Below are 13572 nucleotides of genomic sequence, written 5' to 3' on the forward strand. Positions count from 1 at the left end.
AAGCCTTTTGAGAAATTGCTAGTTTCTGGTCCTGGTTTTTTGTTTGCTTGTGTGTGTGTGTGTGTGTGTGTGTGTGTGTGTGTGTAAGTGAAACAGGGTCTCACTAGCCTCAAATTTGGAGAAATCGTCACACCTCTTCCTTTCTAGTGTCAGGATTTTAGGAGTGAGCCACCATGCCCCTCGGATACTCCTACTTTATTAATCATTTAACCTTCCGCACTCTGTACTCCCATTAATCACACGAGGTTTTCCTTTCAATGAAAAGGTTCCCAAAGCAAGATACATCAAGTGCAGTTTGAAAAAGTATTTATTTCAGTTACAATTTTCACTTTTAAAAAACAGTGGTTCTTCCCCCACCCCCAAAAAGAAAACATTGAAAAAACATATTACACTACTTTGCAGAAAGAGCTTAGGTATCAACTTGCTGGTAACACGGGTAAAAAACCTTAAAAACATTGTCTTGAAACAAAACATGTAGCATTGAGGTATTTTGCTTAACGGATATGATCTCTAGCCAAGAAAATCTCTGTCATTCCAGCTCGCTCCACAGTCCCAGTCCTTCCCCTGCAAACTAGATCTCCATCTGAGCATACATTCACAAAATTGACAATTTTCCTTAATAAGCATCGAGGTTGCCATAGAAACTCCTGGAACTGGTATCCAACCTCGCGAGGACTAGAGGCTGGAAAGACCTTTGGCAGACCCTCCCCAGCACCAGCACTAGGTCCTGAGCCAGCTGGCCTGCCACTTCCAGCCACAGCCTCACCATAGGCTGCAGCATGGGAAAGGTGACCCTGTAATCCTGTAACCCTGAAGATAGGTTTCTCAGCACCTCCACCTGCAGCTGAGTGTGGGAATCCTCTCCAACTAGGTAAGGCATAACGAGCTGCTAGGGAGAAAAAGGAGGCAAGCCAGGCATTCTTAAACCTGCAGAGCACGGCCACAGCTGGCCTACCCTGCTGGGCTCTGTGCCCCACTGGCTCCAGCCCAACTCCAGCCGTGAACTTCACACCAGTTTCGTTCTCCCAAGACATCAGGGACACGGCAAAGACTCAGCGTGAGCATACAGCCAGGTGAGAAACTGCAGAGACCACGCTCGCGGAGAGAAAGCATTCGGTCTCCAGACGTCTCGGTGCACAGCCCCTGCTACTCCCTTGAAATATTTTAAAGCTGTTTCACTAATGCCTTAAGAATCAAATCTCAGTTTAGCACTTGAGCCGGTTCTACTCTTCCCACCGTGCAGCGGAGGTCGTGTTTAAACCCTGTCTAAAGCTGCCACATCTGCCTGCCGGATCCCTGACTGTGGGTGTCAAGTGACTGTTGACAGGCAGCCTGTGGGCTGCAGAAACTCCAGTGACACAGATTGGAGGCCAGAAGCAGCTGAGGGCCTGGACCTGTGTCTCTGAGCGAAGCTGGGGCTCAGATGAAACAGACTTCATTGACATTAGCTTATTAAAAGTCAAAAGGAAAAAGGGGGGAGGGCTAGCCTTTTATAATAATAGTGAAAGCAATAACAACTTGGGGATTAAAGCTACTTAGCTTTCGGAGATAATGAGTTATCTGGATTTCAATCTTCCACCAGCTTGTTCTGCCTGGCTTTGGTACCAGCAGGTGAAGACTAAGCTCAGCCGCCTGCTCCCTACTGATCGCTTTTTCTAACACTCCCTCACTCCCTTCACAGCATGTTTGCAACTCTTGAGTCCCAGAAACTTAACAAAGGGGGAAAAAACATGAATACCTGCCTGGTTTTTGTCAACTTACAAACCCTTTTCTATGACAGCAACAGGCCCTGAAACATACAAAGCCCAGGGCAGTGGCACCCGGATCTGTGGAGCAGACAGCACAAGTGTGGCCTCCGGGCTCCACCTCCTGTCCCCTGGGGGTGGCATTTTCTGAAAAGGTAAGCTACTAGCAAAGCATTGGGATCTGGTAAAAAAAAAAAAAAAAAAAAAAAGAAATGACTGCAAGGCTCACTTTAATCCCAGCGCCACTCTGCGGTCTCCTGGGTGACCACTAACATCAGTGAAGCGAAAGTGACGAGGGGACCAGTGCTTCTGCGGGGACTGGATGTGAAGTGAGGAAGGCCATGGTGGCGGTGAGGGGTAACAGGAAGTGGATACCCTTCTTTCCTAAGCCTGGCACGCATTCATTCCCTGAAGCCAAGCACAGACTATTCGTACACTTTTTAAGACAGAAACAAGACACAGAACGAAACCGAAGTCTTCTCTGTTACAGGAAACATTTTTCTTGATTTTCACTTGACTTGGCTTTTGTGCTAAACAAAGTTACTGTATCACCCTGCCATCCCCCACCCCACTATCATCTCCCACCTCCTGGGTGGTTCATGCACCAGCACACAGCCTCTTCCAGGGTCAAGAGAAACAGGCAACAGTTTTCATTCCTTGATTGTTTGTTAATTTGTTTGTTTTGTCTTCCAAGACAAGGTTTCTCTGTGTAGCACTGGCTGTCCTGGTACTCACTCTGTTAGAGGCTGGCCTTGAACTCAGAAACATCCACCTGCCTCTGCCTCCCAAATGCTGGAATTAAAGGTGTGCGCCACCACACGGTTCAGACAACAGTTTTGTAAAAGCAAAATGGAAATGCTACTTAAGTTTTTCTTTTTTCATGAATGTTGTCTTTCCCAGTAGCTCAGGTCCAGTTGAAACCAGTATGAGCAAGGCCAGAGTAAAGTAGCTATACTCTCTGCCCTAGCAGAGGAACTCACTAACAGCACCCTCCCCTGGGGAAGTAGCGGGGGACAGAAAACATGTTTTCAGAGGCTGTGTCCCTGGACTACAACTGGCACAGTGGAGATCCGTCCTTCCCCTTCCTTCCTGCTTCTCTTCTCCTGAAGTCCTGAGTTCAAATAAGAAAAGAAAACTTCTGCAGTCAGCAGTGCCTAGAATTATCATTCACATCTGAAACGTCTTACAAGAGATTAATATCATTCTGCTTAAACCATCAGGCCCTGAGAGATTCGTCACAAGCGGGACGCCAGCTGCTTTTCCAGCGGCTTTCCCGGTATCGAGGAGAGTGGGCATGAGTTCCTCCCCAGCCTTAGCGGCCTAGGAAAAGAGAAGGCCAAAGGTGCTTGGATTGCAAGAGTTCAACTAAAAGGTGGGTTGGGGGAGTGAGTCAGAGCTAGGCAATTAGGGCAACCTTTGGCACCCCTACCTGAGGCTATCCTGAGGGTGTGGAGGCTATGTCCTCATGGTGGCCTGCGTCCCTCACAACCCCTGCCTTCAGAGCATGTGCAGCACACAGTCCTAACCCCTCCGCACCTTCTGCAAGGCTCTCCCCAACCGCCACTGCTGGCCGGGTGAGCTGGAGTGGCGGTGCTGATCTGACACCAGCTGCAGGTCCCATCCAGACAACTAGCTGTGGAATAAGCCGTCCCTATTGCTGGTGTCTTAAGGGCTCTGCGGGTCTCTGACACCCGGACGGCTGTGGTTTAAGGTGTTGTCAGGCCTGGAGCTGTTGTGGGACCCTGCTGAGGTGAGGAGAGGAACCAGTATGAAGGCCGGCTTCAGTTGTCCCAGGGAATATGGCGGGGGAGAACTTGTCTTGCTTTCCTGCACAGCCGGAGACTTCCACGTCTTCTTGAGCCTTTATGCAAACACACAAAAACAAACACACAGCCGTGAGCTTCCTCTCAGGTCAATGCCACTGTGAAAAACACCAGCAGCAGCTCTCTGCCCTGGTTGCTAGGTGTGCCCAGGTTCAGCTTACAAAAATGCTGACGACTCAGATCTCCTATCATCACCAGAGGTGTCCTAACAAGACCGCATCTCATCGGCCCCATTTACAAAGGGAAAGACGTGTGTGTTCCTCTACGCATTCCAAATGTCACCTGATGGCCGGTGATCAGCCCTGTGCCAGATGTGAGGCACATATCTGTAGTTCCCCTTCCATCCACACACAAAAAGGAGAATATTCTTTCCGTGGGGAGGGAAAATGGAACTCGGTCCAACTAAGACAGGCAGTGGGCAGCTCAGTCACAGCCCGCCATGGATGGAAGAAACAGGCTGTGTGGTCCCTGTACCCTCCCCCGTCCCGTGCAGTCAGGTCTCCATCCACCTCCACCCACCCCACCCCCAGGAGGGAGAGCCGCCCTGCTCCGAGAAAGGCCCCACTGGGCACGTGTTGATTCATCTGACAGGAAAGCCGACGGTGGGCAGGAAGGAGATAGGCATCGCTCAGATCACAGCTCCTCAGCGTGCTGGCTGGGCCCGAGGCCAGAAGAAAGCTGAGCTGCAGATACCGATCTGATCTGCTAAGGTGGGGGCTGGGGGGGCTCCTTCCCAAGGGGCCTTTGCTAGGTGTGCTATACCAGGGCCTCCTCTTCTCCCTTTGACCTCCTTCTCCATGGCTGAGTCCCCCTCAATTTCATTACATGCCAATTACCCAAGGAAGGGCGGTGAGGGAGGAGCGGAAGCCAACACCAAAAACAAGATCTGGGCATTTTCCTGGGCTTTCTGTACCAACAGACTATTCTTGTTCTTGATATGATCGATGATTGACAGCTGGCTCTGAATCTGCTGTTGGCGCGTGGCCTGTTAGCCAAATGGCATAAACAATCTGCAGACTGTTGCATGGAGGCAGGGAGAGAGCCCAGCCGGCTGCGGAGGGAACTCTTCCTGGGAGAGGAGGACACACCGCTGCTGCCCCACGCACTGCCAAGCACTCAGCCCCGCTGACCCAGGAATTCACGCTCCGAGGAAATACCCTAAAAACGGCTGGTGGTTTGAATAAGAACAGCCCCCACCCCACCCCAGACTCATATATTTGAATGCTCAAGTCACCAGAGAGTAGCACTCTTTGAAAGGACTGAGAGGTGAGGCCTTGTTGGAGAAAGTATGCAGTCCCCAAGTGTTGACACACTCCTGTTTGACCCCAGCTGGGTCAGACCCTTGTCTTCTGCACAGTCACTGGACGGTCTGATCCCTACTTCCCTGGAAATCACTGTTAGAGACCAGGCATACAGCTCAGTGCCAGAGTCCTGCCTAGCCTTGGATTTGAACCAACACTAAAAACAGGAGAGGAGGGAAGGGATAACAACAAGACCAGCCTGACTTCGCTGTGTTAGCTGTCAGTCAAGCCGGCTCAGGGCCACTGTGAGGACCTCGGGAGCTAGTGTGTAGAGAACTTTCTGCCAAAAGTCCTCCTCTTCCTCCCTACCATGGCCACATCAGCCCTTCCCTGTCAGGGACTGGCTTCCTCACTAGACAGTACCTAGCCTATCCCCTGCCTCCTGCAGCACCCGACCCAGGGCTCAGAGTAGCTGTGTGTGTGTGTATGTTCGCATGTGTGGCTTGTGTGTGTGTGTGTGCATGCATGGTGTATGTGTGTGTACATGCATGGTGTATGGGGGGTGTGGTGTGCGCTCATTTGCTGAATAAAGAAACGAGTGAGGTTCTGACAACACAGGGCAGATGAGAGCTAAGACACGGAGTGCAGGCCACAGCCCCAGGACCCATCTCACCTCAGGATGATGAAGACACAGAGGAGCAACCCAAACACCAGGCTTCCTCCAGCCACCAGGAATGTGGGCAGCGATATTGAGGAAGAATCTTGCCCTGAGGCTGTGGGGAGTGGGGTAGAGAAAAGGGAAGGAGGGAGGTAAGGAGAGAAGGGAGGAGAGAAAATAAAGTCAGTCAGCGAGTACATAAACAGATGCTGCTCTGGAAGGCAGCAAAACTGCCAGCTTGCGGGCCAAGGCCAGGCTCCTGAAGCCCTGCGCAAGTGCCTAGCGTAATAACCACTCACAGGCTGAGACGGGGCTGATTCCCAGCCGGCAGCCAACTCTCTGGCCATTTTCTCAGAGTAACTTTCCTGTGTCCTTTATCAGGCAGAGGGCACTCGAGAGATATGGCTCTGAGGACCCCATGGTGGCAGATCCACTGGGGCTGGGTGAGCGAGGCGCAAGGACTTCCAACAAGTACCTTGGAGCCACTTCTCCACTGGGGTGTCATCGCTTCCCTATCCCCAGCATGGCATTCAAGCTCCAGACGTGCCATGTCCCTTCTCCTACAGGGCTCCCTGACCTCCCTTCCTGCCCAGAATGTTCTGTCTCCCTTTGCCGAGCCCCTTTGCTGCCCACACTCTTGGCTGGGCCAGCAGCTCCGTAAGCAGGCTTCCTCTGCGGATCCTCCATTGCAGTCTCTAGCAATGACCTCCATGCTCAGCCAGACTGTAGTTGGCTTCCTGACCTGGCCACTCTTTTCACAGGCCTCACTGCTTCTTAGCAGACAAACTCAAACGAGCATACAAGTAATGAAAGTGAGCTGTGCTGTAGCTCACTGGCTATGCTGCTCTGCGTATGTAGCTCAAGGCCCTGGGTTCAGCCCTAAATGCTGCATCAAGTAAAACAATGGAAGGCTGTTGCTGCCTTTGCTCAGTGTCCGAGCACGCTCTTCTGCAGGCTGGAGGAATACCGAGACACTAGCGCTTACCCGGGAAGCTTGTCGCTTTTACAGGCTGGTTGTACAAATACTCCTCTTCGTCATAGTCTTCATCAGAGACCTAGGAGACATGAAATGACCATCACCAGCTGTTCAACATCCATACACACTTCTGCAAAGCCACCGCCTGTCTCCTGAGCCTCTCCGAGCCGATCTTTGTCAACCATCTACCTGTCGCTGGCACTGTTCGCGTGCTCCCTTCCCCTTCCCAGGTGCCCATCGCTCTGCCAAAGGCACAGAGAACGTGGTCAGTAAACAAAGCAGTTGTCCACGCTTCTGTTTGCCAGGTGCAGTGGTAGCCTCCTGGGAAAAGCTCGTTCCAGCATCCCAACTCCACTGCTCGCTAGCTAGCTACACGATGGGCCGATCTCTGAGTTCAGATATGCTTAAGTTCTGCTTCTGGATCCAATTTTGAGACTTTACCCACACAGTGGAGAAGGTGGCCAGTCCTCGGCTACTGTCAGTTCCCTAGGACCCGCCTGGAACTCTCTGGCCCGAGAGGCAAGAACTCAGCTGCTTTGCCTGTAAAGCCCCTCAAGGACAGCCCCCTGAAGACTGAAGCCAGCATGTGAGGCCCAGACCTCTGCCTCCTTCTCTGTGCTTGGGGGGCAGAGGAACAAAGGCCCCAGCTCAGTACTGAGGGAATTAAGGACCACACGAGGAGACAGAGTTGGGTGGGAAATTGGATTAGTAAAGGGATTTGTTAAGCAGCTTCAGACGTAATCCTCTTTCCAATACTTCATGATACCAGGCTGCCACAGGGGAGGCCTTGGATAAATTGAATCTGGTCTCAGACCAAGCCATCAGCAGTGTCCAAACAGCTCAGGGTGAAACAGTAGCAACCAGAGCCAGGCAGATGGCGTCTTACAGCTTCCAGGGACAGGGAACTGGCCCACAGTCACACTCTAGAAGATGCAGCCCGCAGGAAACCAGATTCCGGCCTGGAGCAGTGCAGTCCTGGCCCTGCGGGGCGGGGGTGGGGGCAAGCTTACCTGTGTGGGGTCCTCCAGGATCCCTGTGGGAGTGCTCGGGGGCTCTGCAAATAGAAAGAAGGAGTGTGTTAGGGATGACTCATGGACCGGAGAATCCAGTCAGCTCAGGACAGAGCAGTACAAAGAGCCCATCTGAACCCTAACACTCGGAGGAAGAAGCGTCTCAAGTTCAAGGCTGGTACTAGGAGACCCTGTCTGAAAAAGAAGAAAAAGAAAGGAAGGAAGGAAGGAAGGAAGGAAGGAAGGAAGGAAGGAAGGAAGAAAGGAAGAAAGAAAGAAAGAAAGAAAGAAAAAATCAATAGAATCTTTTTTTGTTGTTGATGGTTGGTTGGTTGGTTTTGAGTTTTTCAAGGCAAGGTTCTCTGTATAGCCTCAGCTGTCCTGGAACTTGCCCTGTAGACCAAGCTAGCCTCGAATTCACAGAGATCCACCTGCCTCTGCCTCTCTAGTACTGGAATCAAAGGTGTGTGCCACCACCGCTGGGAAACAATGTTATCTTTAAAAAGCAGGATGCTGGGAATAAGGAATTATCCAACACTAGAGGACTAGCTATGTCTATCCTGACAGTCATTTAAGAGAGTAGCCTGGAGAAAAATCGATTTTATGATACACAATGTAACTGTGTATCAAAGCATTACACATACCCACAATGTGTCTGAGTACTCTGTATCTACTAAAAACAAAACTTCAGGGTACATGCCTTAAGCCCAAACCTTGGAAAATCAAAGCCAGACTGATCTACACAAAGCATCCCAGGCCAACCAGGACTTAAAAACAAAAAACTAAAACTTAAAGCGGGCTGGAGAGGCAGCACTGAGGCTGAGAGCAACAGCTGCTCCTCCAGGGGACCCGGGTTTGATCCCAGCACCCACGTCAGCTCCAACCCGCCTGCAGCTCTGGCTTCTGTGGGCACCGCAGACGTGTGGTGGACAGCTGCAGGTGCAGGCAGAACACCCCCAGACATAAAACAGAAACGAAAAAGTTAAAATGAGAAGAGGTGGAATAAATATTTAAAAATAAAACTTCAGAATGTATATTTTAGAGAAATGTTGAAGATACAATGTATTGTGTAGAAGGAAGACATGCTTTGATCCAAAGTTTCTAAAACTCGTGTTTATATTATCATATTACATATTACATATTACAATATACACGCAGGGAGGGCAGGCCAGAAGGAGGATATCACAAGATATAAGCACTATTAACGATAATTCCTTAAGGATCATGCCTGGGACGGGTGGAGGGCACCCTGATAAAGAGGGGTGGGGACAGGGTGGCAGAGTTCATGCTCTCCTGGGAACTGCTTTATACAGAAATGGCTGACCCAGGAGCAAGCCCAGAATCGAAGCTGATCTGGGACCCAAGGGACCTGGCTCTGACCCTCGGCAGGCAAACGGTGAAATGACTCAGATTTTCTTGTCGTCTCATTTTTCCACCAAGAAGTTAAAAATATCACCAAGTATAAGACATCAAGCACCCCAAACCCAGGAATAGACCAACAAATCTCTAAGGGGTGGAGGACAGGGCGAGCCTGTTTCTGCTCGGGAGAGAAATTTCAATGGCTATGCCGTCTCCAAGGAGAGAAAACCACACAGCAATGCTGGAGGTGTTGAAAAAGAACCCATCGGACAATGAGGACTACTGAGACATCAAGAACAATGGCAATGGGTTTTTGATCCTATTGCATGTATTGGCTTTGTGGGAGCCTAGGCTGTTTGGATGCTCACCTTACTAGACCTGGACGGAGGAGGGTTTTCCTTGGACTTCCCACGGGACAGAGAGCCCTGATTGCTCTTTGGGCTGACGAGGGAGGGGGACTTGATTGGGGGAGGGGGAGGGAAAGGGGAGGCGGAGGTGGGGAAGAGACAGAAATATTTAATAAATAAATAGATAAAAATAAAAAAAGAAAAAGAAAAAAAGAAAAAGAACCCATCACCGGCTTCATTGTATAAAAAGGAAATGGGCCCAGAGAGGGAAAGCAATGTGTCTAAGTTCACACAGCAAGCTAACTCAAAAACGAACCTCAAACTGTGGCAAGGACCCAGTATCTCCTACCTGTGTGCACCTCCCAGCTGGGTGGTGGTGGGGCACACCTATAATCTCATCGAATCCCACCAGAGACTGTACATGTGTGCGTGGATGGCCTGGCTTTGTGAGACAGGGTATCTCTGTTGCCCATGATGGCTTGGAATTTATATTAGACAACAGGCTGACCTCTGACCCTGAATTAATGTTTTAGCATGCTGGGATTGTAGGTATGAACCACCACACCATTTCCTCTGGTGTTTGTTGTTGTTGTTGTTGTTTGGTTTTGAAACAAAATCTCACATTTTGGTTCAACTGTCCTGGAACCCACAATATAACTCAGGCCAACTGCAAGCTTGGACTGCTCCTCCTGCTCCGCCTCTGGGATTGCAGAGAAGGACACCATGCCTGTGTTTTGTCATTGTTTGTATCTTTGAGACAGAGTCTCATTCTGAAACCGAGGCTGGCCTGGAACTTAGAGCAATCCTCCTGTTTCAGCCTCTCGGGTGCTTAATTATAGATGTGGTCATCACACCTGGCAGGGGATTTAAAGATGGGGTGGGCTGGAGAGACGGCTCAGCAGTTAAGAGCCCTTGCTGTCCTTGCAGAGAACCTGGGTTCAGTTCCCAGTACCTACAGAGCAGTCTCAAATCAGCTGTAAATCTAGTTCCAGGGAATCCAGTGTGTTTTTCTGACCCCCTTGGGCACCAGGTACCCATATGGTGCACATACATACATGCAGGAAAAACACTCATACACATAAAATAAAACTTAAAAAATAGTATGGAGTGTGCCAGCAAGACCTCTCAGCAAAAGCGCTAGTAATACAAGCCAGAAGACCTGAGTTCCATCTACAGAGCTGGGGAGGGTGGAGGGGGAGAAATTCCTGGAAGCTGTCCTCTGACCTCTACATGTGTGCCGTGGCAAACATGCCTGCTCTCACATACACATCCTAGACTGGAGGGAAAAACATTTTTTTAAAAAATTTAGGATGGGGAAACTGAGGCAAGAAAAAGGAAAATAACTTTCTCAAAGTTAGTAGAAAGTGGCAAAGCTGTAATTATTGTATGTGTTCCTGTGTGTGTGTGCCCGTGTGTGTGTGCCCATGCAAGTGTGTGAAGGCCAGAAGACATCAAGCATCCTGTTTTCTCACCTCCTACTCCCTCCCTTCCCTGCTCTGCCACTGTCTGCTTCCCTGGAGACAGCGTCCCTCACTGAAACTGGAGCTAGACTGACAGCCAGCAGCCCCAACAGTCCCCTTGTCTCTCCCAGCAAGCATCCCCTCAGCTCCCAAAGAGGCATTTAAACCAAGGCTGTTTGGCTCCAATAACGAACATTTTTTAAAGGTTTTAAATGCCCACTTTGGATCTCGAGATGTAACTCAGATTGGCCCTCAGCACTGCTTGGGGTGGCCCTGGCTGGGGACGCTCCTGTAATCCTAGCACTGGGGAGGTTGGGGGCATGAGAAGAGAGGAAGATGCCGGGCAGTGGTGGCGAGCACCTTTAATCCCCGCACAGTGGTGGCAGAGGCAGGTGGATCTCTGTGAGTTCGAGGCCAGACTGGTCTACAAGAGCTAGTACCAGGACAGGCTTCAAAGCTGCAGAGAAACCCTGTCTCGAAAAAACAAAAAACAGAAGTGAAAAAGATGTCTTGGAGCGCTGGGTGAAAGCCAGCGCCCAGCCAGCCCTTACTGCCACTTTCCATATCACTGGAGCCTCGAGGCGCTGGGAGGCAGGTGCTCGGTTTGGGTCTGATCGCTGGCTCTGTCCCTTGCTAGTACAACTTTGGGGAAGTACCTAGCTCAGCCCCAGTTAGCTTATTTGTCACTTAGGAGTACTGACACCTGCCTAAGAAACCCAAACCAAGCACCTGCCTCCCAGCGCCTCGAGGCTCCAGTGACGTGGAAATTGGCAGTGAGAGCTGGCTGTGTGCTGGCTTTCACCCAGGGCTTCAAGATATCTTCCTCACTTCTCATGCCGCCAACCTCCCCAGTAGGATTACAGGAGCGTCCCCAGCCAGTACCCACCCCAGCAGTGCTGGACCAATCTGAGTTACATCTCGAGATCCAAAGTGGGCTTTTAGAACCTTTACAAATGGGGGCGGTGTGATTTAGACTCCCCTTCTCCATTTTCCTTGGTCAATTTTTGTTTCCTAATGCAGGGAAACTGAAGCAGTGGGCTTATAACCTAAGAAGCACCCCCACGTGTCCTTAAGTACAACCCTCTGGCCTGTGTGGTTTCCCTCTTGGGGACTGTGACAGGGAGCACCTAAGGCTTCAGTGCAGCTCAACCGCCAAGGAGCCTCTGCACCGCGGGCAGGCCTCACTTCCCGCATCAGCCTCTGTCTCATTTTACAGAACCAATTGGCGATTTCCAACCTAACCCCTCTGGCCTGAGAAGCACCCGAGCCCCTCCCGAGCCCCTCCGCTGTACCCCCAGAGCAGGATGGTAGAGGCTTCTCTCTTAGACATACTGCCAGGCCAGAGTGGCTCCCCACTCCCGCCCAGGACGGAGTGAGGAGGAGTGGGCTCTGAACAAGCTCACGGGGTCACCTGTGCTGGAGCCCAAAGCTGGAAAGTCCAAGACCCAGAGCTGGCCAGGTGGTCTCCACCCCCGACATATCACTGGACACCACCTTCACCAGGGATTCAAGGCTAAACAGGTGAGGAACCCACAAACCCTCCCAGTCAGCCATCGGCCCGTGAGTGGGAGCAGCCCAAGCAGATGCAGGTTTTCTAGGAACCCCAGGAGAGTTCAGAGAGCTGAGTGTACAGGGCGGCTTCCTGCGATTACTCCCAAGGGCAGAGTGAGGTCAACCAGGCCAGTGCTGGGCTCACTTCAGAAAGGCCTTTCTGCCTGAACAGACATTTCTCTAAAAGCGATAATAGTGGGGTGTTGTGGTACCTGCTTGTAGCCTCCGTCTCAACAAAATAAATCAGAAATGGCAACGACTAGAGAAAAATGGGCACTAGGTACCTGTAGTACTAAGCCCTGGCTACAAGAGAGGCTGAGACAAGAAGACAGAGGCCAGACTAGCAAATGCACACACACACACACACACACACACACACACACACACACACACACGAGAGAGAGAGAGAGAGAGAGAGAGAGAGAGAGAGAGAGAGAGAGAGAGAGAGAGAGAGAGAGAGAGAGAGAGAGAGAGAGAGAGAGAGAGAGAGAGAGAGAGAGAGAGAGAGATTTGCATAGGCAGAACACTAGTGTCAATAAGCTGAAGGGAACATGGAAGGTTTTTAATCCCAGCACATGGGAGGCAGAGGTAGGTGGAGCTCTATGAGTTTGAGGCCAGCCTGGTCTACATCATGCATTCTAAGAGTCACACCCTGTCTCAAAGAGAGTGGGGGAACCGTTGTGAACTCTCAAGTAACCTAAAATGGAGCAGCCACTATGGAAAGCAGTGTGGCATTCCTTAAATGCTGCAAAGAGTCGCTGTGGACACAGTGAGGAATCCCACATCTGGGCACATACACAGAAGAACTAAACTCCAACAGTCAGCAGACTGTTCACGGCAGATAAATCACATACCACGCGTCCACTGTCAAATTCAGAGAAACAAGACGCTCGCTCCCCAGTCTACCAGGAAGGAAAGGCTGACCCAGGGCTTGAGCGGACTTTGAAGGCACAGCGCTGAGTGAGATAAGTCAGACACAAAAGGTTTCCTACAATCCCACTTACTTGAAGTGTTTAAAATAGTCAAATTCGGAAACAGAAAGTAGAATGCACATTGCTAGCAGCTAGGGAAGAGGGAGGGGAGTGGGAAGTGGGGTCTGTAGGTGGGTGGTGGAGACGGGTGGGCAGCCTTATGAATGTATTTAACACCGCTGAACAACAGGTAAGATCAGGGCTGGCCTTGCAAGCCCGAGAATCTGAGTTCAATCCCCCAAAACCCCTATTAGAGAAAACCAAAACAAGCCAGGCAGTGGTGGCGCACACCTTTAATCCCAGCACCCAGGAGGCAGAGGCAGGCGGATCTTTGTGAGTTCACAGCCAACCTGGTCGACAAGAGCCAGTTTCAGGACAAGCTCCAAAGCTACAGAGAAACCCTGTCTCAAAAAAAACAAAAAACAAAAACA

The 13572-nt window shown here is 50.7% G+C and overlaps 1 protein-coding gene across 1 annotated transcript in view; it reads right to left on the bottom strand.

Annotated features, from left to right (window-relative positions):
- Positions 1-289: 289 nt before the first annotated feature.
- Positions 290-13572, bottom strand: part of Il6r (interleukin 6 receptor) — a 48141-nt gene continuing 34858 nt past the window's right edge. Inside the window, exons 7-10 of the mRNA XM_050166404.1 lie at positions 7454-7497; positions 6453-6522; positions 5483-5582; positions 290-3606 (exon numbers count right to left, since the gene is read on the bottom strand). Of these exons, the coding sequence (XP_050022361.1) occupies positions 3411-3606; positions 5483-5582; positions 6453-6522; positions 7454-7497 (410 nt within the window). The 3' untranslated portion in view covers positions 290-3410. The remainder of the gene's footprint in view (positions 3607-5482; positions 5583-6452; positions 6523-7453; positions 7498-13572) is intronic.

The sequence above is a fragment of the Alexandromys fortis genome, unplaced genomic scaffold (assembly GCF_014885135.2).
Source record: "Alexandromys fortis isolate MF-2015 unplaced genomic scaffold, M_Fortis_MF-2015_v1.1 scaffold_152, whole genome shotgun sequence".
Lineage (NCBI taxonomy): Eukaryota > Metazoa > Chordata > Mammalia > Rodentia > Cricetidae > Alexandromys > Alexandromys fortis.